The following is a 24,691-nucleotide window of genomic DNA, read 5'->3' on the forward strand; positions in this document are numbered from 1 at the left end:
ACATATGGCATGTGTGGTTCAGAACACAAGTGTCTGGAAGAATCCCTGATGATTGTACCAGTACAACATTGATGTGAACAACAATATAGGCATATGTAAGACTGTGAGGGTCAGCCAAACAATAGATGTTGCATGATTATCTGTCTTAGAATTGATATCCATACAGAATCTGAGTGCCAGGTACCGCGCTGATAAATGTATTGAGTAACTGATGTCATACCGATGCCATACCTACAGGTCCTTGGTCATAGGGGATACACATAGTCAAATATGTAAATTAATATGAATGCATACCCAAAGGCAAATGTCTAACGTGGCCAGTGCAGACACAATAACACAATCATCATGGACACCATATTGTAGAAAACTAACAAGATTTATTATTACTAAGAAACACTACCTTTTAAAAAACCTAAACTACACACTAGCCTACCCCAACCTCACCTATACTAACTTATCTTAACTTATCCCTACAGCTATCTATCCTAATCTAAACTTATCCTATACATGTAACGCCACACAATACACATTGCCCTCCCCACCCCCTTTAAGAGACAATAGAGGAGTAGGACAACATGAACTAAAGCTAAACATAGACTAACTAAACCTATTGCCTAAAGAAATATATATTTTTTATCTTTTTTATTTCCTTTTTTTAAAAACATATCATACCCCTGTACATAACCTCCCAACAACCCAAAACAAATAAAATCCTAAATCTCACCCCCTAACTATACTATTACCTACAACTAACCTACTGTGTGCTACCCAACCTATGCCTACCCACCTAAAACCCACTAAAACTATGTACAATTGACACTAGGGGAAGGGAATGTCCTGGGAAGAGGACACTGTCCACACTTTGAGCTTCTTCAGCTTCTTCTTGATGTGTTTTAACAGTTTGTAGTTTTGTTCATTGTCCTCCTCCAGCTAGGCCAACCTTGCTTTCACCTCAGCCATGTCCTTGAGCATATCTGCCTCAAAGATTGAGTCAGTGACACCTGGTGGTGGCTGTTGCTGGGATGCTGGTGTTGTATGGGCCGTGGATGTGGAGGGACTGGGACCTGCTGAGGCATCCCTGACCCTCTGCGTTGAGGTCACACTCTTCTTGGTTATTGTTGCAAACTGTTTTGCTGGTCCCCCTTGTGGAAACACCTGCCATGACCCCGATGTCTTCTCCCTTCTGTACGTTTTGGCCATCCTGCTGTACCCTCTCTTGACCTCGCAGATGTGCCTGGACCACTCTACCCTCTTTTCAAAGGCACGCTTCTGTGCTGGAGTCATCGTGGCAGTTAAACATGAGGAGAACATGTTAGCAAAAAATGCTTTGGGTAGAGGAAGGACAAGCATGCAATGGAAACAGCATCTTCAGATGACACATGTTGTCCACCAGACATCCAAAAACAATGTAAAGACTCATGTCTATACCAATCTGCCTCCCAAGCATCTACGATATATTGTTCATGTCGCAGGGATAACGGTTATCCAATGTCTATAATGTTGCACACCATCCGTGCACAAGCTTGCTGTATCTCCTAAGTACCAGGTAAACACTCACCATGCACATCTTATACACAAGTGATGGAACCATGTTCGCTCACAATCATCATGATGGTTTGATCATGTAGGTTATTCTGCACACATCTTGTTTGCTGCAATCCGTAGACATGTCACACATCTATCTGGAGAAGAGCTGAAATCTCTATGTGTACTCAACTGTCTGTTGGCCTTCTCAAAAAGCTCCTTACACGGCTGGTGCCTCACTTCATTTCTGTAGAGTAGTGAAGCACCAGTGGTGCAAGTGTTTCATTGATGAGCCCCTTGGAGACCTCAGCACATGTACATAAATTGTACCATATCCAGAGTAAATGTGTGCAATGTGTGACACACAGTGCAGTAACGTGCTGAGACTAATATGTTGTCAACATCCATACATTTCTGAAGGCCCGCACCTCTGACATATATCTTGACAGAGATCATTGTGTTTGTGGGCATAATTACTTTTTCCAAAGACTGACTAATCTATTGCAGCACACGTTGGCACCTGTGCATCATTCAACTCATTTCACATCCTCAACATAACATCAGACATGATGGTGATACCCAAGGATAGATGCTTTTGTCTTAATTGACACACGTGCCATTTGAACATGACATTGCACACATCATACTCTCTCACAAACAACCCTTGATCTACATATGTGACATACAAGGTAACACTTACTGGAATCAGGGTCTTGGAAATGGGAAACTTGGTCAATAGTGCAGGGTGGAGGACCACCTGCAAGACATGACAGGAAGACATAGCTGTGTAATTGTTGAACAAAGAAAAGCACGGGCAACTGTTACACATTCCACTTGTTTAGCGGAGTGACCTAGTCAGCTTAGTTTTAGCAATGTCCAACTGGCATTGATAACATGTCAGTCAGACAGACATAGTTAGCCCACAAAAACATTTACAGATACATACATGTCTCAGATACATGTGTTACAATTTCTTGGGGACAGGGTGCTGTCAATTGGCAGAAGCTTGGTACTTGAAGTATATTTATGCGAAAATAGAGCAAGCACTCAGATGCTTGACCATTTTCAACACCCTACTACCACCACAAAACTCCACCCTGTGTATGCAGTATTTGAGATATGGCACACCATGGCGTATTTTACGACATCATGTTGGCACTTCGCATACTTTGCACGATATGTGAAGGTGCCAAATCTGCTAAATGAAATAAGGCATTTTGGAAATAATGGGATTGCCATTTGATCAACCTGCCTTTGGCACACATTCCAGTTCACTCCAAAAATGTTGCAATGGAAACTAGTTAATTAAAATACTCATTTTTTGCGTGCCTCCTACCGCAGGAATACACACCCTCACTACCTTCAAAAACGATTACACTGATGCTGCAGTAGGAGCCAGTAAGTCCTTCCCACATTTGTGTCCTTGTTGTGTCACTCTGCACATACATGACTCAAGGAACACACACACACATGTGACTACCAAAAGTCCAGAATCATGTTTGTCATCACTTAAACATTACTTTATAAATTTCCACAGTTGTGAAGCCCATGATAGACATGTAGATTTGTGCCTGGGAAACATGAACCCTTGCACCATTGCACATGTGTGTTTCATTCTCAGCACTTCAATATGTTTATGTGATACACAAGGTACAAAGAGAGGAATGTGCAAATTGTCTGCAACCGATGCATTGCTGAGCTCTTATGAATGCAGGTTGGCTGAGACAAAAAAAACTGCTGTCCTCACCTATGTCTTTACATGCTGCAGCAATCCTTAGGTCCTACTGCCACGCACATGCAAATAATGATGTTGCTATGTATAAGGGGTACTTACCAACTTGTCCGCTGACCTGAATCTCCAGGCGATCAAGGAGATCCCGCTCACAGGCAATAAGGTCTCCCACCAGTGCTACAACTGGTGGTCTGTGTGCTCCACTGGGAAGATGTGTCGAAGCCGGTAGAGCACCTTGCCCCAGCGCAGCTTCCTTGTCTCAGATGGATAGCCCATGATAACATGGCCACTTATAACCCCCCTGTTGGGGTAGGTAGTGGCCAGTCATCCTCTGTGCCCCTACCTTCCCTGGCACCTTGCAGTTTCCCTCCACTGCAACCTAATTACCCCAACAATAAGAAAAATATTCCCCAACTAACCCAACAAACTTAACTACTCCAAGACAGACACCGCCACAATACTTACACAATAACAAGACAACAATGCGCAATAAAATTACAAAATTTACAAGATGGACAAGACACAGACAGGACACAGCACAAAACAATCTCAATTCAACACCCCTCAAACCAGCACAACCACCACACAACCTCTCTCAAGCACAGAATATAAGACTGTAAAGTAAAAGTGAAAGTAAATTCATTTTTCCATGTGTGCAGCAAGGGAGCCCTATTACATCACTTCCTGGGAGTATGTGTCATGTTTTCTGATACGCGTCTTTTTTTTGATACACGACGAGCATGCATGGATTTTTCTATGAAGGCTGACAAGGTCTTTCGACTCAGATTAGAAGATCTAAATTAGAAGAGCAGGTGTGAGGTGTCATTTTTGGTAAATGTAATGCTTACTATGGTATGTGTCTTTTTTTGACACATTATGACCATGCGTGGATTTTTCCTTGAAGGCATGTGGACTAGATTAGATGTGCAGGTGCGAGGCTCCATTTTGGTGATTTGCAATGTATGGAGAACTACTGTATGCAGCATTTTGTTTAATCACAATTATTGATAGATTGTGGAACTGGGTCATGTCTTTGGACCCAGGATACAGATACTGTCATTTTTCACTAGCTTCTGTCACACTTGTTTGTGCTGGCCAATACACATAGTTGTAGTCATTGTCAATGTGTCTGGAATATGTACTGACCTACACATTCTCTGTGAATATGTGTCTGGTGTTACATGGAAACCTTGTTGTGTTGTACAGTGAGCATTAGTCTATGTGTGTTCCTTCACATACATTGATGGCATATTTTGTCATGTATGGTTCTAATTCAACATTCCTGGCATAATTTGAACTGATTACCCTTAGTACCAATCTTCTTCATCAATATTGTCCCTTCATTCATGAACAGCATAGTAAGTCAGACTTGTGTACTTTGTAGATGGACACAGTTTCTTCTACAGGCTAAGAAATTGTATCCCTCACATTTCCAGGCTTTACTGGATCACATGACTGACCCCCAAACATTACAGAACACCAGCCACAGCACTTGTATAGTGTCTGAGTGACCTCCACATACGGGATCGCAAAGTGACGTAAGAGAGCCTCTCAGCTGTCCTTCCACATCATTTATTCAACATGGGAAGACGTTCACATCTGCATTCTGCAACCTATGGCACATTTACCATGAAAGTATTTTGTAAGTGTTAGTACTCATGACAACTATGAGTAGAGGAGATGCAACATTCAACCTATCTGTCTCCTTCATTACGCGGACAATTTGGCAATGGTCTTTGACTTGTTTGAACATTGCTTGACTTAAATGCACATACCAAACTGGATTGAGTGTGAGAGACCTAGACATTTAGGAGTTTTTGTCCCTGTATGTCACTCTCTCTTGGTCAAACATGGGAGTGCCACTGAGGAGTATATTTTCAATTATTGCTTGTGATAGTGTAATTCAGACTTTACTTGGTTACCTAGCAGACATAAGCCTGCCCTTGTGGGTAATTGCTACCCTTTTCCTACCTAGGCCATACATCTGTACAACAGTCTTCACGTGTATTTCCAGGATTGCTGCAGGCATGTGGCAAGCCAACACACTTGTGTGATATGGGTGTGACAATGTCAATTGTAATTGCTACAGACTATGCCTACATTTCACACACACATTCATGTGATAGTTCATTCTTCTAATTAGTTTTTAGTTCCAGACTATGGGGTAGATTTAAGTAAAGTGGCGCTGTACCCAGTGCAGCACCACTATTCTTGTTGTCCTTAGTGCCCCCCTACCACCACCATGTGTGGGCCGTATTTAACATAAGGCACACCATGGAGCAGGGTTGGGGGCAATAGCATCTAATTATTTGACACTATTGATGTACTGTTCAGGTTTAGCTGCCAACATTTTGGTGCTAACCCTGAACAGTACATAGGGAACCCATTGAAACCAATGGTGTTTCCCCTTTTAACACCTGCTATGAGCAGGTGTTAAAAATAGCTGCAAAAAATGGTGAAGTGGAATCTCTTTGATTCCGCTGCTCCATTTTTACGGCCCCCCCTAAAAGGGGTATGCCCCCTTGCATAAATTATGCCTGGTGCAGGCATAATGTAGTGCAAAGGGTTACAAAGTGGCGCAATGCATGCAGTGCACCACCTTGTAAATCTGCTGTGTCGATTTTGGCCTCATTGGGCCACATTAGGATAAACAAATGACGCTAATGTTGCACAACGCTGGGCCCTCTTAAATCTGGGCCTATGTTCAAAAGTTATTTACATCTTTTGTGGTGTAGTCATGTCCTCTGAGATATGGGCAAGTTAAAAATGGAATGTGATGATGATAATGAGTCCGCCATGAGAAATCAGAGTTAAAGTGATTTTATTGCAATATTTAAATGGAGAATCTTGGAGTACAGTGTATATGAGAAAAAGTTGTAAACAATTTGTTCTCTACTGCGTGTTCCAGCAGCAGAGTTGGGCTGTTCCCCCTCCTCCTTGTCGTCATCCTTCTTATTGGGTACATCTACTTGTTCGTCCTGGGAGACATTGGTGCAAACACAAATGTTACGCAAAATAAAACACACACACGTGTAATTTTGCAGACAAAGGGTGGTGCGTATAACAGGCTTCCTCATGTAAGAGCTAGCCACCTGAACCTGGATTTTAGGAGGCCAAATGTCCTCCACATTCCTGGTCCTTCTGTGGCCTTCATTGTAAGCCCACTCAGCATCAGTGGTTCGATTTCCAAAAGGGGTCATTCAACACGTTGTAACCCCTTGCACCACTTTATGTCTGTGTCAGGCATCATGTATGCAGAAAAAGTGGCCCTTAGTCCCTTCAGTCTAGACCTGCAGAAGAGTGCTGTTAGGTAAATATGTACCTAATTTGTGTGCTGTGTGCCATGAAACAGGTGTTGCGTCCTGTTTGTTGCATGTGACTCCCAACCCTTTGCCCTTGAAATGCCTTCCTTGCACAAACTGTTGTTGCCGCCAGTTGCTGGCTGGTATGCCTATGTGCACGAGGTTCATTTTCACATTGTGGCACAGTTGTAGGGGTTGTATTATGATGTATGCAAGAGTCTGCAGACACCTGTGGGACAGGACAGGGCATGATATCCTTTTCTGCACTGCCCTGCATCACCAGGCCAGCCCTGCTAAGTCCCATTTCTCCTCAATCATATGCATTTCTGGCCTCTACCAGCATATTGGCAGTAGTTTAGCTGCCACAGTCCACTGTTGATACCCTTGTATTATGGTAAGGAGATGTGGGATTTACAGCTTTTATTGTTGGTTTGCTGTGAGGTGTCCGATCCTACACATGATCTTTCAATGATGGGAATGTTGTATTTCAATGTGTGCTGCACCATGCACCACACAAGGGTAAGGTGTACACAATGAGTATATCAGGTATGTTTTGGTGATGGCATCACCCGTGTGGCATTAAATATCGGTCCTGCCTTAGGCTTCTTCAGCATGGTAAATGTGGGGCAGTGCCAATATGTGAGTGGCTTTACGGTGGCATGGCCAGTGCAAGACACATAGCTGAGCTATTCCTTGGTAAGTGTTATGTGCGAAGGATCTGCATTTTGTTGTCAACCTGTGGACACATGTAGTGGTTTGACCCCAGCTTTTGTGTGCAAAGGGGACAAAGCTCCACCTATCTGTCATGTAAAATGTCAGTCGGTGGTGCAAATAATTTTTACATACTGGCATATGTGAGGGTGATGTGCATTGAATGCGGTGTAGTGTGGCATGTGACATGTGTTGTTGTCTAAAGATCTGTGTTTCCCTGTCCATGTGTGGTTAGTGTGGTGTATGTGTTGTTTGTCCCACAAATTTGGTGTGTTGTCTGTGTTATGAATTGTATGCTGGCTTACCTACAAGTAGGCTATTACCATATTGTCCATCCTGGAATCGTTGGTTGATAGTTGAGTGTCTGAAGATGTTGCCATCATGGATGCTGCCAGGATATTTTGCAAGGATGTTGGAGAACATTCCATGGTGGTCCACAATGGCCTGCACATTAATTGTGTCTGTATGTTTGTGGTTCCTGTAGAGGTGTTCCGTTGCAGCAGGATGAACAAGTTGGACATGGCTGCAGTTCATTTCACCCAGCACATGCGGGAACCCAGCAATTTGATGGAATCTTTGCTTGGTCTTCTGCTGCAGATGCTGGGTATTCGGGAACCGGATGTGGTAGGGTGTGAGGCGAATGATGGTGTCCAGGACCATAGGAAGGAAGGCAGAAAGGGATAGTTGGGAGATACCACCTACTTGTGAAGCAGTGGTCTGGAATGATCCAGAGGCCAGCATGTGTAGGACAGCCAGGAGTCTGGTCATGGGTAGTATGGTTGTGTGGCTTTCCACTCTTGCGGTGTTATCAAAGGCAATGAGGTGGAGCAGCCATACAATGGATTCTTGCTTCAGACCGTAGAGTCTCATCACCTCTTCTTCCCTTAGGCCAAGGATGGAAGACGTGCTGGCGAAATATCCTCTCCCTCCTTCTGTGCTGCCTTTGTGGCTGCTGTGGTGGGGTTTGAGATTGCTGCATGGTGCTTGTGGCCCTAGGCATCGTCGCTGTCCTCTTCTCCATGTGCTGAGCTGGAGCACTAACAGGTCGATGTTGCCCAGATGCTTGCTAGTGTTATTCCTGTGTGTTTCCCTTCTGTAGTTGTGGATGGGCCTCTTTTTAAAACCTGGTCTGAATAGACACTAAAATGGTGATGCTAATCGGAATTAGCATCATTTTTTGGACCAGGTGCTATGCGTGCGTCCTCTTCCTGTTGGCTTATAAATATGGTGCTAGGGTCATTTTGTGGGAGGGAACGCCCCCCTTCCATATCATTGTCATTATACGACGCAAGGTGAGGTGGCGCTCTGAAAAAATTATGATAAGTCAGGAATTTTGTTGCTAGACTGCTCTATCAACAAAATCTAAATATGACGCTGGGTTAGCGCCACTTTTGAGTAAAAAAAATGGCGCAAAGGCAGTGCTAACTTTTCTTAAATCTGGGACTGAATGTTTTGTAGGATTAAGGGCCTAATTTAGTTTGGCTGTTAGAATATTCTTTCCACAAAACTGGTGGAGTACACTCTCCACCAAACTGACAATCCATCCGCTCTATTTACAATCAAGCACGTCACCATGTCTCCTCCTGAGGATCACTTGCTGACTCTGTCAGTAGAATCCTTACACCAGTGGCCCAACAGACTTTGGTCTGTTGGCTCAGGTACATCAGACTGTTTGCACTATTTTGAACCGCCACAGAAAGCCTTGCTGTCCTAAGCAGAATAAAAGAAAAATGACCCATACATGCTTTGAGACAATTGAGAGGGTGTTCATTAGTGTTTTGTTTTACAAAAACAAACTTTACCATTGGGAGATGTTTTCAAAACAAATAAATATACTGAGAGATTAAAGGAAACTTAGAGGCCACTGAGCAAACCTTTAGTGGCTTCAGAGGAACCGGCATAGATGTAGCTCATATGAAGGCATGCAAATCTCCTTCAGGAAGCCAGAGATCTTTAAATGTGGCAGGATACCTTGACAGAGTTAGGCTTCCCATCAAGCACAAAATGATGGTGCATGCTGCACATGCTTAACATGGACTGCATGCCCCACCACTCCCTCACAAATCAGCTGATGTTGAGGCATGCGGGTGGTAGTCTGATAAAAAAACAATTGCTGACCTTCCTAGTGCCATTCCCTCCACAATCCCACCCAGACTCAGGCATCAGGGTGCTGATCAAGGAGACCTCCATGATTAAGCATGTTACCCGGGGTGAGTGCACAGTACAGTCCTTTTTCGAAAACACTTTGATTAAGGTGAATGAAGTCTTTTTGGCTTAGTTGGTGGCATGGGATATGGTTAGACACCAATCAGAATCAGCCAGACTCAAGCAGACATGATTGTCCTCAGCTGCCATTTATGAACACCTTAGCTGCTGTCTCTAATTGTCGCTGCTGCTAACATAAAGACCTTGTAACCTTACCCGACACAGCAGTTAGTTTGGAGTATTAAGCACACTGGTAAGGCTAGATGAGAATATGATATGCAACAAGCCTTGGGAAAGCCAATAGATCTTGCCTATATGAGCTCAGCTTTGTCAATGTTGGAGGCGGCACGTTCTGGTTGGCTGAGGCGAGGTCCCGGTCAGACAGAACCTACAACTCCCATCAGGGGCGGGTGATTACATTCACTGTATAATTTACACTCACCCTTGTGTACCTTGGCATAGATCAGTCAGGCTTATCGCAGGGACAATGTGTAAAGCATTGGCGCATCACTACCATACAACAAACACACTGAGCGTCACAAAAGTTTGTATTCAAGACACACAGGAATTAACACAAAATGAACATCATGTAGATCTGGGCATAAATCACATTTAGAAATATCACTAGCAGTACTAGGTCCAACTGTGTTAAAATGACATTAGCAGTATGTATATGTGAGAAAAGTAATACTTTCCCTCCCAGCACTATCATGCAGTGCCAATAGGCTGTCAGCCGGAGAACCACCCTAGCGATTTCCCCAGTTCAATGTCACACAATTCTAGGATGCACCCTGGATCACAACAATAGCAGCAATATGAACATATAGAGAACAGCAGCACTTTTAGATAGATCCGCAGCCTACGTCAACCATGATAGTCCTCACACCAAGAAACAACATGTACGCCACACTGCTGTGTGGGGTAGTCAATCACAGGTGGCCACTCCCTTTCACTTGCTCTGCTATGCAGTGCCACGGATATCAGGCAGGCTAGTATAACACACACTTGCTCACACTCGCTCTAAGCACTCTAATGCAGTACACTGATATCCAGCAGGCTAGTGGTCACTGTTCTCATAGACCCCCTTCCTTGTGTCCAAGCCTTCCTCTACCCTCCAACCATTTCCGACTACCCAGCCCCTTCATGAGTTTGAGATAATAGCACGCTTTACCAGAAACTAAGCCACTCGCAGCTGGAAGTACGCTTACTCAGGATCCCGGGGCAAAGTCTGGAGAGAAGCAAAGACATAACGGCTGATCAGGCAATAGTCGACAAATGGAGATCTGGCCACCATTTGGGGAGTGCACTCAGGGGTCTAGGCAATGTGCCTTCTGGCGCAGGCCCCAGTCTGTCAAGCACAGGGGGAGGGTCACTCCGGGACACTCACTGTTCAGAGTGGCACTCGCCCAGCCTGGTGTTCCCATATAAAGATAGTTACCAAATCCCCACCTCCCTGGTAGGAGGTACAACATCTGGGGCACGATGACTTGAGTTGCCCCAGACAGTCCCGGTTGCACAGGAAGAGTTACCAAATCTGTATCTCCCTGAAATGAGGTAGTATGAATGAATGAAATTTTTTTTTACAAATTAAAGGTAGAATGTCTGGTACGCGATGACTTGAGTCACACCAGACAATTCCAGACACACAGGAGAAGTTACTAATGCCGTACCTACATGGAATGAGGCACACCGTCTGGTGTGCGATGACTTGAGTTGCACGAGACAAATCTGGTCACACTCACACAGAGATGCAAGTTCATCGGTGCTGCACGAGGTAGAATGTAACACTGCTTAGGGTACCCCCCACCTCTGAGGGTTGAATACATAAGTCAGACACAGCACACAATGAGCATGCAGCTGGGTGTTACAAGAGAAATACAGCACGCTTGACAGAGGCGGGCCACGCGGGGTCCCGCAATCAGTGAATCTGTTCACTACCAACCAGACGCTTATGCGTGTCATGACCCTACGATGAAAAGGCACACTCCTTGAATGCGGGCAGTATTTTGAAGGCTCCGCACAAGGCAAATCTGATCTCCAGATGAAATACTTGGTTCTACTCCCCTGCACCACTGCTACCAGGTGGCATCCAGCAGACAATGTAGGCACTCAAGAGGGCACCACTCTCCAGATGACACAGGTAGAAGGTATAAATCCCTCGCAGGAGGTCTGTGATGTCCCTGAGATGTCCACCAGAGAAAAGGGAGCAAGTCAACAAGCCCTTGGAGAGCACACTTCAGAGGGCCACACAGCAGCAACCAGTTTTCCCAGGCCAGCCACAATGCAGGAATAGTATGCGGTCCATTCCTTGGCAGTAATAACTCCTTGTGCACAACAGGTTCTTCTGGCAGTGTGCACCATGTTCCTGCAAGTGCATCTCTACTTTGCTGCAGTGGGACACTAGTAGTTATACTGTGCTGTACCTTTGGAGTTGGGGGAGGTTCAGAGGGTTCCCCTTTGACCCACATATGTCTACCCTAAATGTCAGTCCTGTCTGGCTGTAGAATGCAGATCTGAATCTTTAGTGTGGGCCAGGATATGGCTCAGAAGGGCCAAGAGTCAGAATCTCTCCCTACAATCTACACATCCAGGCCCTCAAATAGCAGAGGTCTTCATTCCAGTTGTGTGCCCAAGTTTTATAGCTGTCACTGGGGAATACACAGATGTGCTCCTCCATCCCCCAAACTTGAGTCATATTAAAAAGGCGCACAAAGCATTTTAGGGCAGAGAAATGTCCACTTTCTAGAAGTGGCATTTCTTCATGACTATTGAAAAAAACACCTTTATCTTAGAAAGGGGTTTGTCAAGATGAATCCAGTGATAGTAACCAACAGGAGGCTGCTCTGGTGCAATCCACTGTTGGAGCTTCAAATAATTGTAACCCTACTACTATGTTAACCTATGGGCAGAGCAGCTCTCCTGTGCAGTGAAAACACACATGGGTATGCTTCACTCTCTGGGCAGATGTGCCCTTGCGCACATACAAGCCTGCATTAGCATCAAAGGTGCTCGTGCACACAAAGGCCAGCTATGTCAGGCAAGTTACATGTTGTACATGCTATAGGTGCTAGTGTGCACCCCTTTGGCCCTTGCTGTGACTGGCTGGATACATTTTTAAGTCCCCCTAGGTGGTAGTATGCACGCACAGGCCTGCTCCAACAGACTAGAAACAAGTTTAAAGCACTATGGCCCTCATTCTAACCCCGGTGGTCTCAGACCGCCGGGGCCAGGGTCGGCGGGAGCACCGCCGACAGACCGGCAGTGCCCCGCAGGGCATTCTGACCGCGGCGGTTTGGCCGCGGTCAGAAAGGGTAAACCGGCGGTCTCCCGCCGGTTTACCGCTGCCCTTAGAATCCCCCATGGTGGCGCAGCTTGCTGCGCCGCCATGGGGGATTCTGACACCCCCTACCGCCATCCTGTTCCTGGCGGATCGCCCGCCAGGAACAGGATGGCGGTAGGGGGTGCCGCGGGGCCCCTGGGGGCCCCTGCCGTGCCCATGCCAATGGCATGGGCACGGCAGGGGCCCCCGTAAGAGGGCCCCACAAAGTATTTCAGTGTCTTCCTAGCAGACACTGAAATACGCGACGGGTGCAACTGCACCCGTCGCACCTTCCCACTCCGCCGGCTCAATTCTGAGCCGGCATCTTAGTGGGAAGGTTGATTTGCCCTGGGCTGGCGGGCGGCCTTTTGGCGGCCGCCCGCCAGCCCAGGGCAAATCCCAAAATACCCTCAGCGGTCTTTCGACCGCGGAGCGGTATTTTGGTGGGGGAACTTCGGCGGGCGGCCTCCGCCGCCCGCCGAAGTTAGAATCACCCCCTATATGTGCTAGTGTACATACCCAGACCTGTTATGCTAGGCTCAGTACATGTTTGGCGAGCAAGAGGGCCCGTGCGCACACACTGGCCAGCGCCACTTCCTTGTATATGTAGGAAGGTGCACCCACTTCCACACTGTATTGATGGGGGGAAAAGGCCCAGTGCCCTAAGGCCACCAGGTAGGGAATCAATAAAAACCTATGTGAAGAGCTAACCCCCCTTAGGTAGGGAGAAGCCATGTGGGGGCTGTTCCCTACCGGGCATGGGACACGCATGTGTACCTGCCCATCCTCACGTCTACCGCCTGCTCAGCCCTCCAGGGGGTGCTCTAGGGATAGTGGAGGGTTCCCTCAGGATTTGCTACAATGTTATTAATCAATCAATCAGTAAAGTGCAGCTACTCACCCGTGAGGGTCTCAAGGAACTGGGGGGGGGGGGGGGGAACATCTTCCGAAGAGCCACATCTTGAGGTTATTCCAGAAGATGGTGAGCGACGGGATTTGTCCGAGGTGCAGGAGGAGGTTTTTCCAGCTCTTTGCTGCGGTGTAGGTGAAGGATCGTCCTCTGGCAGTGGTTTTACGAATGCGAGGGATGATGGCCAGGGCAAGCTGGGTGGAGCTGAGGGATCTGGCAGGGGTGTAGAATGAGACACAGTGGTTCAGGTAGGCTGATCCCGCATTGTGTATGACCTTGTACGTGTGGGTGAGTAGCTTGAAGGTGACTTGTTTCTTGACCGGGAGCCATTGGAGGATCCTCAGGTGTTGGGGGATATGTTCTCAGCGTGGGAGGTCCAGGATGAGTCTGGCGGCAGTGTTCTGGTTGAGTTGTCGTTTTTTTATGTTTCTAGTCGAGGTGCCAGCGTAGAGGGTGTTGCCGTAGTCGAGCTTGCTTGTGATAAGGCGTGGGTGACTGTCCTGCAGCAGTCTGCTCCGATCCATCTGAAGAGCTTCCGAAGTTTGCAAAATGTGTGCCAGCAGCAGAAGGCAACTGAATTTACCTTGCAGGTCATGGATTGGGAGTAGTTGAGGATGATGCCTAGGTTGCAGGCGTGCTCAGTCGATGCAGGGGTTGTTGAGCGATGTGGGCCAGCAGGAGTCATCCCAAGCTGAGGTGGCGTTTCTGAAGATGATGAGCTCAGTCTTGTCAGAGTTGAGCTTGAGGCAGCTTTCTCTCATCTAGGTGGCTGCGGCTTCCATTCCTGAGTGGAAGTTCCTTTTGGTCATGTCCAGGTCTTCGGTAAAGGAAATGATGAGTTGTGTGTCATCGGCATATGACACGATGTTCATACTGTGGCTTCTGACGATGGCTGTGAAGAGAGGCCATGTATACGTTGAACAGTGTGGGAATCAGTGAGGATCCTTGGGGGACTCCTCAGTTGACTCCTGTGGCTCTGTATGTGTAGGGCGGTAGTCTGACCATCTGAGTCCTCCCGGAGAGGAAGGAGTAGATCCATTCCAGGGTTGTTGCACGGATTCCTATGTCGTCGAGTCTGGTGCATACAGTGCTGTGGGAGACCGTGTCGAAGGCGGTTGTAGATGTCCTGGATTTTGCAGTGGAAAAAGGTGGTGAGTTTGTCACTTGGGCTTAGGTAGTGCCAACCTAAGCCCAACCGAACTATGTCTCCATAGGCCTGCATTGGCAGGCCCGCTATGTGCTTCACTGACTATTCTAGTGGGTGGCACACTCAGTGTAACATCCCAATAGTTGCCAGAGCTATTCCCACCTCAGTTATATGGTGACCTCTTCACAGGGACCTCCAGGGTACACCAGGTGAACCAATCAAGTAAGCGCTCCTCTCCTAGCATAGCAGTGCAAGCGCACTTTCCCACTGCAGTACAGTGGGAAAGGGCTGTAGGAAGTTGGCTCTGTATGCACTATTTCAAAGTAAGGAATAGTATGCACAGAGTCCAAGGGTTCCCCTTAGAGGTAAGATAGTGGCAAAAAGAGATAATTCTAATGCTCTATTTTGTGGTAGTGTGGTCGAGCAGTAGGCTTATCAAAGGAGTAGTGTTAAGCATTTGTTGTACATACACAAGCAATAAATGAGGAACACACACTCAAAGACAATTCCAGGCCAATAGGTTTTTGTGTAGAAAAATATATTTTCTTAGTTTATTTTAAGAACCACAGGTTCAAGATTTACATGTAATACTTCAAATGAAAGGTATTGCACTTTAGGAACTTTGAATTAGCAAAATAGCATATACACTTTTCACATAAATCACATATAGCTATTTTAAAACTAGACCCTGCAATTTTCAACAGTTCCTGGGGGGAGTAAGAGTTTGTTAGTTTTTGCAGGTAAGTAAACCACCTACGGGGTTCAAGTTTGGGTCCAAGGTAGCCCACCATTGGGGGTTCAGAGCAACCCCAAAGTTACCACACCAGCAGCTCAGGGCCGGTCAGGTGCAGAGGTCAAAGTGGTGCCCAAAACACATAGGCTTCAATGGAGAAGGGGGTGCCCCGGTTCCAGTCTGCCAGCAGGTAAGTACCCGCGTCTTCGGAGGGCAGAACAGGGGGGTTTTGTAGGGCACCGGGGGGGACACAAGTCCACACAGAAAGTACACCCTCAGCAGCACGGGGGCGGCCGGGTGCAGTGTGCAAACACGCGTCAGGTTTTCAATAGAAATCAATGGGAGACCAAGGGGTCTCTTCAGCGATGCAGGCAGCCAAGGGGGGGGGCTCCTCGGTGTAGCCATCACCTGGGCAAGGAAGAGGGCCTCCTGGGGGTCACTCCTGCACTGGAGTTCGGATCCTTCAGGTCCTGGGGGCTGCGGGTGCAGAGTCTTTACCAGGCGTCGGGATCTGAGAAGCAGGCAGTCGCAGTCAGGGGGAGCCTCGGGATTCCCTCTGCAGGCGTCGCTGTGGGGGCTCAGGGGGGGCAACTCTGGCTACTCACGGTCTCGCAGTCGCCGGGGAGTCCTCCCTGAAGTGATTGTTCTCCACAAGTCGAGCCGGGGGCGTCGGGTGCAGAGTGGCAAGTCTCACGCTTCCGGCGGGAAACGCAAGTTGTTTTAAAGTTGCTCCTTTGTTGCAAAGTTGCAGTCTTGGGTGAACAGAGCCGCTGTCCTTGGGAGTTCTTGGTCCTTCTAGATGCAGGGCAGTCCTCTGAGGATTCAGAGGTCGCTGGTCCCTGGGGAGAGCGTCGCTGGAGCAGTGTTTTCAGAAGTGGGGAGACAGGCCGGTAGAGCTGGGGCCAAAGCAGTTGGTGTCTCCGTCTTCTCTGCACGTTTTTTCAGCTTAGCAGTCCTCTTCTTCTTAGGTTGCAGGAATCTGAGTTCCTAGGTTCTGGGGAGCCCTTAAATACTAAATTTAAGGGCGTGTCTAGGTCTGGGGGGTTAGTAGCCAATGGCTACTAGTCCTGAGGGTGGGTACACCCTCTTTGTGCCTCTTCCCTGAGGGGAGGGGGGCACATTCCTATCTCTATTGGGGGAATCCTCCATCTGCAAGATGGAGGATTTCTAAAAGTTAGAGTCACCTCAGCTCAGGACACCTTAGGGGCAGTCCTGACTGGCCAGTGACTCCTCCTTGTTTTTCTCATGATCTCCTCCGGCCTTGCTGCCAAAAGTGGGGCCGTGGCCGGAGAGGGCGGGCAACTCCACCTGCTGGAGTGTCCTGAGGTGCTGTAACAAAGGGAGTGAGCCTTTGAGGCTCACCGCCAGGTGTTACAGTTCCTGCAGGGGGAGGTGTGAAGCACCTCCACCCAGTACAGGCTTTGTTACTAGCCACAGAGTGACAAAGGCACTCTCCCCATGTGGCCAGCAACATGTCTGGTGTGTGGCAGGCTGCTAGAACTAGTCAGCCTACACGGATAGTCGGTTAAGGTTTCAGGGGGCACCTCTATGGTGCCCTCTGGGGTGCATGTTACAATAAAATGTACACTGGCATCAGTGTGCATTTATTGTGCTGAGAAGTTTGATACCAAACTTCACAGTTTTCAGTGTAGCCATTATGGTGCTGTGGAGTTCGTGCATGAAAGACTCCCAGACCATATACTCTTATGGCTACCCTGCACTTACAATGACTAAGGTTTTGCTTAGACACTGTAGGGGCATAGTGCTCATGCACTGATGCCCTCACCTATGGTATAGTGCACCCTGCCTTAGGGCTGTAAGGCCTGCTAGAGGGGTGACTTATCTATACTGCATAGGCAGTGTGAGGTTGGCATGGCACCCTGAGGGGAGTGCCATGTCGACTTACTCGTTTTGTCCTCACTAGCACACACAAGCTGGCAAGCAGTGTGTCTGTGCTGAGTGAGGGGTACCCAGGTTGGCATAAGACATGCTGCATCCCTTAGAGACCTTCCCTGGCATCAGGGCCCTTGCTACCAGGGGTACCAGTTACAAGGGACTTACCTGGATGCCAGGGTGTGCCAATTGTGGAAACAAAAGTAAAGGTTAGGGAAAGAACACTGGTGCTGGGGCCTGGTTAGCAGGCCTCAGCACACTTTCAAATCAAAACTTAGCATCAGCAAAGGCAAAAAGTCAGGGGGTTACCATGCCAAGGAGGCATTTCCTTACAAGGGCCCAGAGTCCTATGGCCACACAAAGAGAATCAGCAAAAGACCGGGAGGAAAAAGCACAACATTTTAGGAAAATCCCCTAAGAAGAGCCATTTGCAACAGTCAATGTTTTTTTAGCATGTTGCACAGCAGCGCAGCTGCTATGCAACATGGCTGAAAGTAACGAAAATAAAGTCACCTTTGATGTATCACTGCTGCCAGCTATTATTGCTGATAATTAAACATGATGATCTGGAGGTACAGAAACACCCATTGCTGAGTAGACACGGGAGAAGGCAAGCTTTGAAGGCCTTGTTTTGGGCACCACCCTGCTTTACACAACAATAGGTTTAGTCAAAGAGACGCATTTGTCTTTTAGAAATGTAATGAATAACAGAAAAAAAGACGTGACTGCCCAGTGTGTACAACAGCAAGCAATATTATATGTTAATGTAGTATCTGTGACAAAAATACAACAAATACCGAAATTATATAATTGCAGCCACAGAGCAGACCGATTTTCTGCAAAAGTATGTAAGGCACTACTTGTTTCTGTCAAATTGCGGCCCATATTTATACTTTTTGACGCAAAACTGCGCCAACACAGTTTTGCGTCAAAAAAATTAGCGCCGGCTAACGCCATTCTGAAGCGCCATGCAGCTGCCGTATTTATTGAATGAAGTTAGCCGGCGTTAGCCGCCGGCGCTGTCTGGTGTGCGTTAAAAAAAACGACGTACACCAGGCAGCGCCGGCGTGGGGGAAAATGGAGCTTGGGCGTCAAGAAATGGGGCAAGTCAGGTTGAGGCAATTTTTTCGCCTCAACCCGATTTGCGCCATTTTTTACGACTCCCAACCCCCATAGAAATGACTCCTGTCTTAGCAAAGACAGGAGTCCTGCCCCCTTGCCCAATGGCCATGCCCAGGGGACTTATGTCCCCTGGGCATGGTCATTGGGCATAGTGGCATGTAGGGGGGCACAAATCAGGCACCCCTATGCCACAAAAATAATTAAAAAAAAATACTTACCTGAACTTACCTTAATGTCCCTGGGATGGGTCCCTCCAGCCTTGGGTGTCCTCCTGGGGTGGGCAAGGGTGACAGGGGGTGTCCCTGGGGGCATGGGAGGGCACCTCTGGGCTCCTTCAGAGCCCACAGGTCCCTTAATGCCTGCCTTTTGCAGGCGCTAAAAAACGGCGCAAAAGCGGCCGTACGTCATTTTTTTTGACCCGCCCACTCCCGGGCGTGATTTTTGCCCGGGAGTATAAATCCGACGCACATGCCTCGGAGTCGATTTTTTAGACGGGAACGCCTACCTTGCATATAATTAACGCAAAGTAGGTGTCCACGCTAAAAAATGACGCTAACTCCATGGACTTTGGCGCTAGACGCGTCTAACGCCAAAGTATAAATATGGAGTTAGTTTTGCGTCGAAATTGCGTTAAAAAAAACGACGCAATTCCGGCGCAAACGGAGTATAAATATGCCCCTTCATGAGCAGAACATCACTCATGGTAAATCAATGGTTGTAGTTGGATGACCCTGTGCCCCATGGTGTTTGTTTTGGTGGTTGAATCAATATGCGGATGATGCTCTAGCAGGCCAATGGGAGTCTCAAAGGTGGCTGGAAGCCACTATATTATTATATGTATATATACTTTTATTAAAATGAAACGATCTTGGTTAATGCCAGTCATACCGTCTAAAGCATGCGGGCTAGTTACATGCTCTTACTTTCCATTCAGCTTTAACAAATATTGCAAGTCCCATGGTAGTGAAAATTTTAAATCGAAGAGGTAGACAATTGAATAGATAATAAAAAACACAGCTTGAGAAAAATGTCCACAAACTGAATCAGATGCACCCATCATTTAGACCATTCACCCTACAGCTGAGCTCTGCGTTCATGGGGTGAGGTATAAGTAAGGAAATGTCTGGCAGTGAGAGAGCGGCAAAATTAATTTCACAGACTGACTGTAAATGATCCTTTTTATCGGAGATAAATTATCACCATCGGTACCATATTTCTCTGCTGAAATTGCTTTTTTTCTTAATCACTGCTTTCTTTTTTTAGTTTACGTTACAAAAAGTATGTTACAAACCATTTTCCATACGTTGGCTATGTGAAACTTAACCTCCTATGTACTTTTGAGCTAATGATGACCAAATAACAACATACCTCGGAAAGCCTCATATTTCTCTGGTCTGTTAACTCTGTGAAGTTCGCACTGCCAGAGAACAGATCCTGTATCCCCAACTCTTGAAGTAATTTACCCATCTCATATCTGTGGTCGAGTGTGAACTTGGGGAAAAAGAGAAACGTTTTTCTGTGAAAGACAAGAAATATATCACATGAAATTTTGATTTTTCCATCCAACAGTTCAACATTTAACACTTTGCTATTCTGCTCACATTTATGAAACATTACCCAGCCATTAAACATACTATCTATCTGGTCATGTGAATAACTGTTACATAGAGGGAAATTACTTATTATTTTGCAGTGGAGCCAAATCAAACATTTTTCTTACATTCTAATAAGGCTGTTTAGTCATCTGTCGATTCCTTTTTGTTTATAAGAAGACATGACTGTTCAACTCTTTTTGTAGAAGTCGCCTTTCATGATTTATTGTACATCTCCAAGAAAAGTTACACTCTGCGTCTATTTCTACGTCAACCCATATCTCCACAACAACCAGCCAGACCATGACTCACACTAAGTATAACTTGTACTCTCCTGATTGCACAGCTTATGACCTTACATAATGCATCATTCATAACATGATAAATCACATCACTGATGACACCTCAAATATATGGGGTGTTAAGTTATACTTAGATCAGTTATCTATAACTGGGGTTAAGTTATACTTAGATCAGTTACCTATAACTGGTGAATGTCAATGGCTTTTCTCTTAAAATCTTAGTTATGTTGTTATGTTGTGAAGATTTGTAGAGCACACTATTACCAGGAAGGGTATCCTGGCGCTGAGCAGGTGTGAGTCTAGATAAACCTATGACCTGGTGGGACAGTTCCAAAAGCCAGGTCTTGACCTTCTTGCGGAATTCTAAAAGTGAGGAGGAGGCTCTTATATGTAGCTGTAGGTCATTCCACACTTACATATGTATAATTCCACTTTCACCTTATCTTTTTCAGTATATAGAGAGAGAGAGAGAGTGAGAGGAGAGAGGGGGTAGATAGATAGATAGATAGATAGATAGATAGATAGATAGATAGATAGATAGATAGATAGATAGATAGATAGACAGACAGATAGATAGATCTCCAAACACCTAGGTGTGTTCTCTGTAAGTATTAGTGCAGAAGCACAGTACAGTCTTTCTTGAATATAATTAGCTTCATGTGCCACAGACATAAACAAACACCATGGATAAAAACAGAATACATACTTTATGGTCCACATGTAGGCTACAGTATAATTTATAAGTGTTATCTTAACAAGACATTTTCTCACTATATACAATCTTGATATTATAATTCAAACCAGTTTGGTATGCACTACTATACACAGCAGACTAACTTATTAAACAAAATAAACATTCCATGTCCTTTATCAGACAGCCTACAATGAGAAGTGTATTGAAGGCACCTGTAAAATTATCACCCATTAGGTCCGATAGAGTCTGCTCTGAGGATATAGCCATCCGACCTCATACATTCAGGTTTTGGGTCTGATTATAAAATACAGACTGAACATCCCTCAAAGAGTGCCCAGACTTAACAGAAATATCCCACCCCGGTGGATTACAAAAAGTATATAACCCATACAACATCATTGTTTGGTATTGAAGTTGTGCCAAACAAGCAATATGAGATCATGCACTAATGGCTTTTCTCCAAGCTGGGCAACAATAAAAGGTGCATCCTTTATTTTTCAACAAAATCTATCTAGAGAAGAGTCATATGTAGTATCTTTACGAAATATGTACATCCTCCCCTGTTGGACAACTCTGAGTCTATTATTAGCAAAATTACATCTATATGTCAGTTTATCTGTGATTCCACGTAAAAAGCAGATATCATACCAAGCAAATACATTGAGAAGTACCTCAGCAGTTCCAAACAATTAGAATTTGGGTCTCTAGTTGGCAAAGGTATGCACCCTGTCCAAGTAGGGACCACAATCGTAGTCAGGGTAAGTCACAACACAACCTAAATTATCCTGGGTTCACCCTCCGGTAGCTCGGCACACAGCAGTCAGGCTTAACTCAGAAAGCAATGTGGAAATATTTGTGCAATAACTAATGCAGTAACACAGTGAAAACACCACAAAAATACTCCACACGAATGTAGGAATATAGATAATATTTATCTGAATAAAGTAAGACCAAAAGACAAAAATCTAATATGCACAAGTCAAGACATCACTTTTTAAAGATTTAGACGAGTCTCAATCCTTAGAATGAGTGGTTGAATCCATTTGTATCCATTTAACACAGAGTACCTGGGATGCGTTGGAAAGCAAAGCAATGCTTTAGTTTTTCGGGCGTAGCGAAGGTGATGCGTTGTTTCTTTCCACGCGGGAAGGTGATGCGTTGGTTTCTGGGAGTGCAGCCTTGGTTCCTCACTGCAATGCGGGGATATTTTGACTCCCAGGGACAATATGTAGGAAATCCAGGACGCATTGTAAAGAGACAACAGGTAATGCATCAAACCGGCTGGCAATGCAGTGATTCTTCAGCCACAAGACAGGCACTATATAGAAATTTGCTTGTGTTGTGTCAATTTTCCAAAGTGCAGGATTTTCTTCTCTTCGGTGAAGTCTTTGATGGCCCTGAGACTTCAGAACATGAGCCACGCTCAATACAAGTCACTGAAGAGCACTTGTGAGGAAAGGCACAGTCTTTCCAGCAGAGTCAGGGGCCAGCAGGCAGCACGACAACAAGCATGACAATAGTCCTTCCAGCAAAGCAGTCCAGCTGAGTCCTTTGGGCAGCACAGCAGTCCTTCTGACAGAGTCCAGTTGTAGGTCCAGAAGTGTCTGATTTGGTAGGGTCACAGACCCAGTATATGTTCCCAAAAGTGCCTTTAAAGTGGGGGAAACGTCCGAGAATAGGTTTGAAGTGCACAGGTTTCCCTTTCCACCCAGCCCTGTCTGCCAGGAGCCCCGTGGGAGGGTTATCAGCCCTTTGTGTGAGGGCAGGCTACTAGCCTTTGAAGTGTAGGTGAGAGCCCCTCCACCCTTCCTGCCCAGGAAGACCTATCAGTATACAGATGAATGCAGATGCAGCTGAGTGTCTTGTGTTTATGGCTGTCTGGGTGGAATGCACAAGGGTAGCTTTCAACCAGCCCAGACCAGATGTGGATCGGAGACAGGCTATAAAACATAGAGAACAGTAAATGCAGAGACATTCCTACTTCCTATAAGTGACATTTCTAAAATAGTAATGTAGAATCCAACTTCACCAGTAAGTAGGATTTCTCACTACCATTCCAAACATACCAAACATGACAAGGCTATTCCTCTCGGATCAGAAATTACCACTTTAAAGCATATAAGGGAATTTCTAATGCTGGCCTATGAGAGCAGCAGGCTTCACAGTAGTGAAAAATGACTTTGGCAATTTTTTATTACCAGGACATGTAAAACTTATAAGTAGATATCTAGCCTTTTTACTTACATAGCACCCTGCCATATGGGTTACCTAGTACCTACCTTAGGGCTGATGTATCTGTAATGAAAGGGGAACTTAAGGCTTTGCAAGTGGTTCTAAATACCAAGTTGAAGTGACAGTGAAACTGCACACACAGGCCTTGCAATGGCAGACCTTAGACATGTTTAAGGGGCTACTTAGCTGGGTGACACAATCAGTGCTGCATGCCCACTATTAGCATTTAATTTACAGGCCTTGGACACATCTAGTGTACTTTATTAGGGACTTATAGGTGAATTAAATAAGACAATTGGGTATTAGCCAATGTTACCATTTTTAGAGGACAGAGCACAAGCACTTTAGCACTGGTCAGCAGTAGTAAAGTGCGCAGAGTGCTAAAACGAGCACAAATGAAATAAAAAAATAGAAGGAGGCACGCAAAAGGTTAGGGAAGATTACCCTAAGGCTGTCAGGTCTAAGAAATATATAATATGAAGGTTGCAAAACCCAACTCTGTGAGCTGCTCGTTCCTCGTCCATATTGAGATCACCTGTCTGGTTCTGAGCTGCAGTATGTATCTGGAATTCAGCTGCCAAAAGGTCTTCTCCTGCTCACCTCCTCAAATGGAGCGTAACACTCTGTTGATGTCAAATTCAAAGTTCATAATCGTTTTAAAATGCTTCAAAACTCTTTTCTTGAAATGAAAATTGAACTTCCAATGTATTTGGGAGAGCATGGACATTCAAGAACTTAAATGCAATCGCTGGACTACTCTGAAATTAATTTCTCTGTAAGTCTGACAATACAGTGGTGGGATCTATTTCAAATGTGCATTCATTTTTCCTGCTTTCAATGGTCCTCTGCCAAGGGGCATTGGTAAGATCTGTGTTGTCCCATTATTTATAATGCCTGAAATGAAAACATGAGCACACACTGGAATGGGTTCCTTCAATGTCTTTCGGCTTCACAGCCTGTCTCAAGCGTCTAAAGTCCACAACCATTCAGACAATAATAAACATCATTGATAAAAACAAAAGACATACCTAGTGATCTACATAGCAAGATACTTGTATGACATAGTTTAACTCATAAGCTCAAGCTTAATCAAAAATTCTGTCATTATATCCGAAGTTGGTTACAAAGCCCTCACTATGGCCCGTACACTGTGCCCGACCTGCTGAGGTGAACATCCCCTTTTATGTCCAACATGATGGAGCTATCCAACCTCTGCTCTGTCCAGCCTTCTGCCCTGCCCACCCTGGATGGCCAGCCCCTGTATTGTGCATAC

The 24,691-nt window shown here is 45.8% G+C and overlaps 1 protein-coding gene across 1 annotated transcript in view; it reads right to left on the bottom strand.

Moving 5' to 3' along the window:
• The window catches only part of SERPINA10 (serpin family A member 10), a 170,143-nt gene that overhangs the window by 19,997 nt on the left and 125,455 nt on the right, over positions 1-24,691 (bottom strand). Inside the window, exon 4 of the mRNA XM_069208240.1 lies at positions 19,967-20,114. Within this exon, the coding sequence (XP_069064341.1) occupies positions 19,967-20,114 (148 nt within the window). The remainder of the gene's footprint in view (positions 1-19,966; positions 20,115-24,691) is intronic.

This window comes from Pleurodeles waltl, chromosome 9, assembly GCF_031143425.1.
Source record: "Pleurodeles waltl isolate 20211129_DDA chromosome 9, aPleWal1.hap1.20221129, whole genome shotgun sequence".
In the NCBI taxonomy this organism is placed as follows: domain Eukaryota; kingdom Metazoa; phylum Chordata; class Amphibia; order Caudata; family Salamandridae; genus Pleurodeles; species Pleurodeles waltl.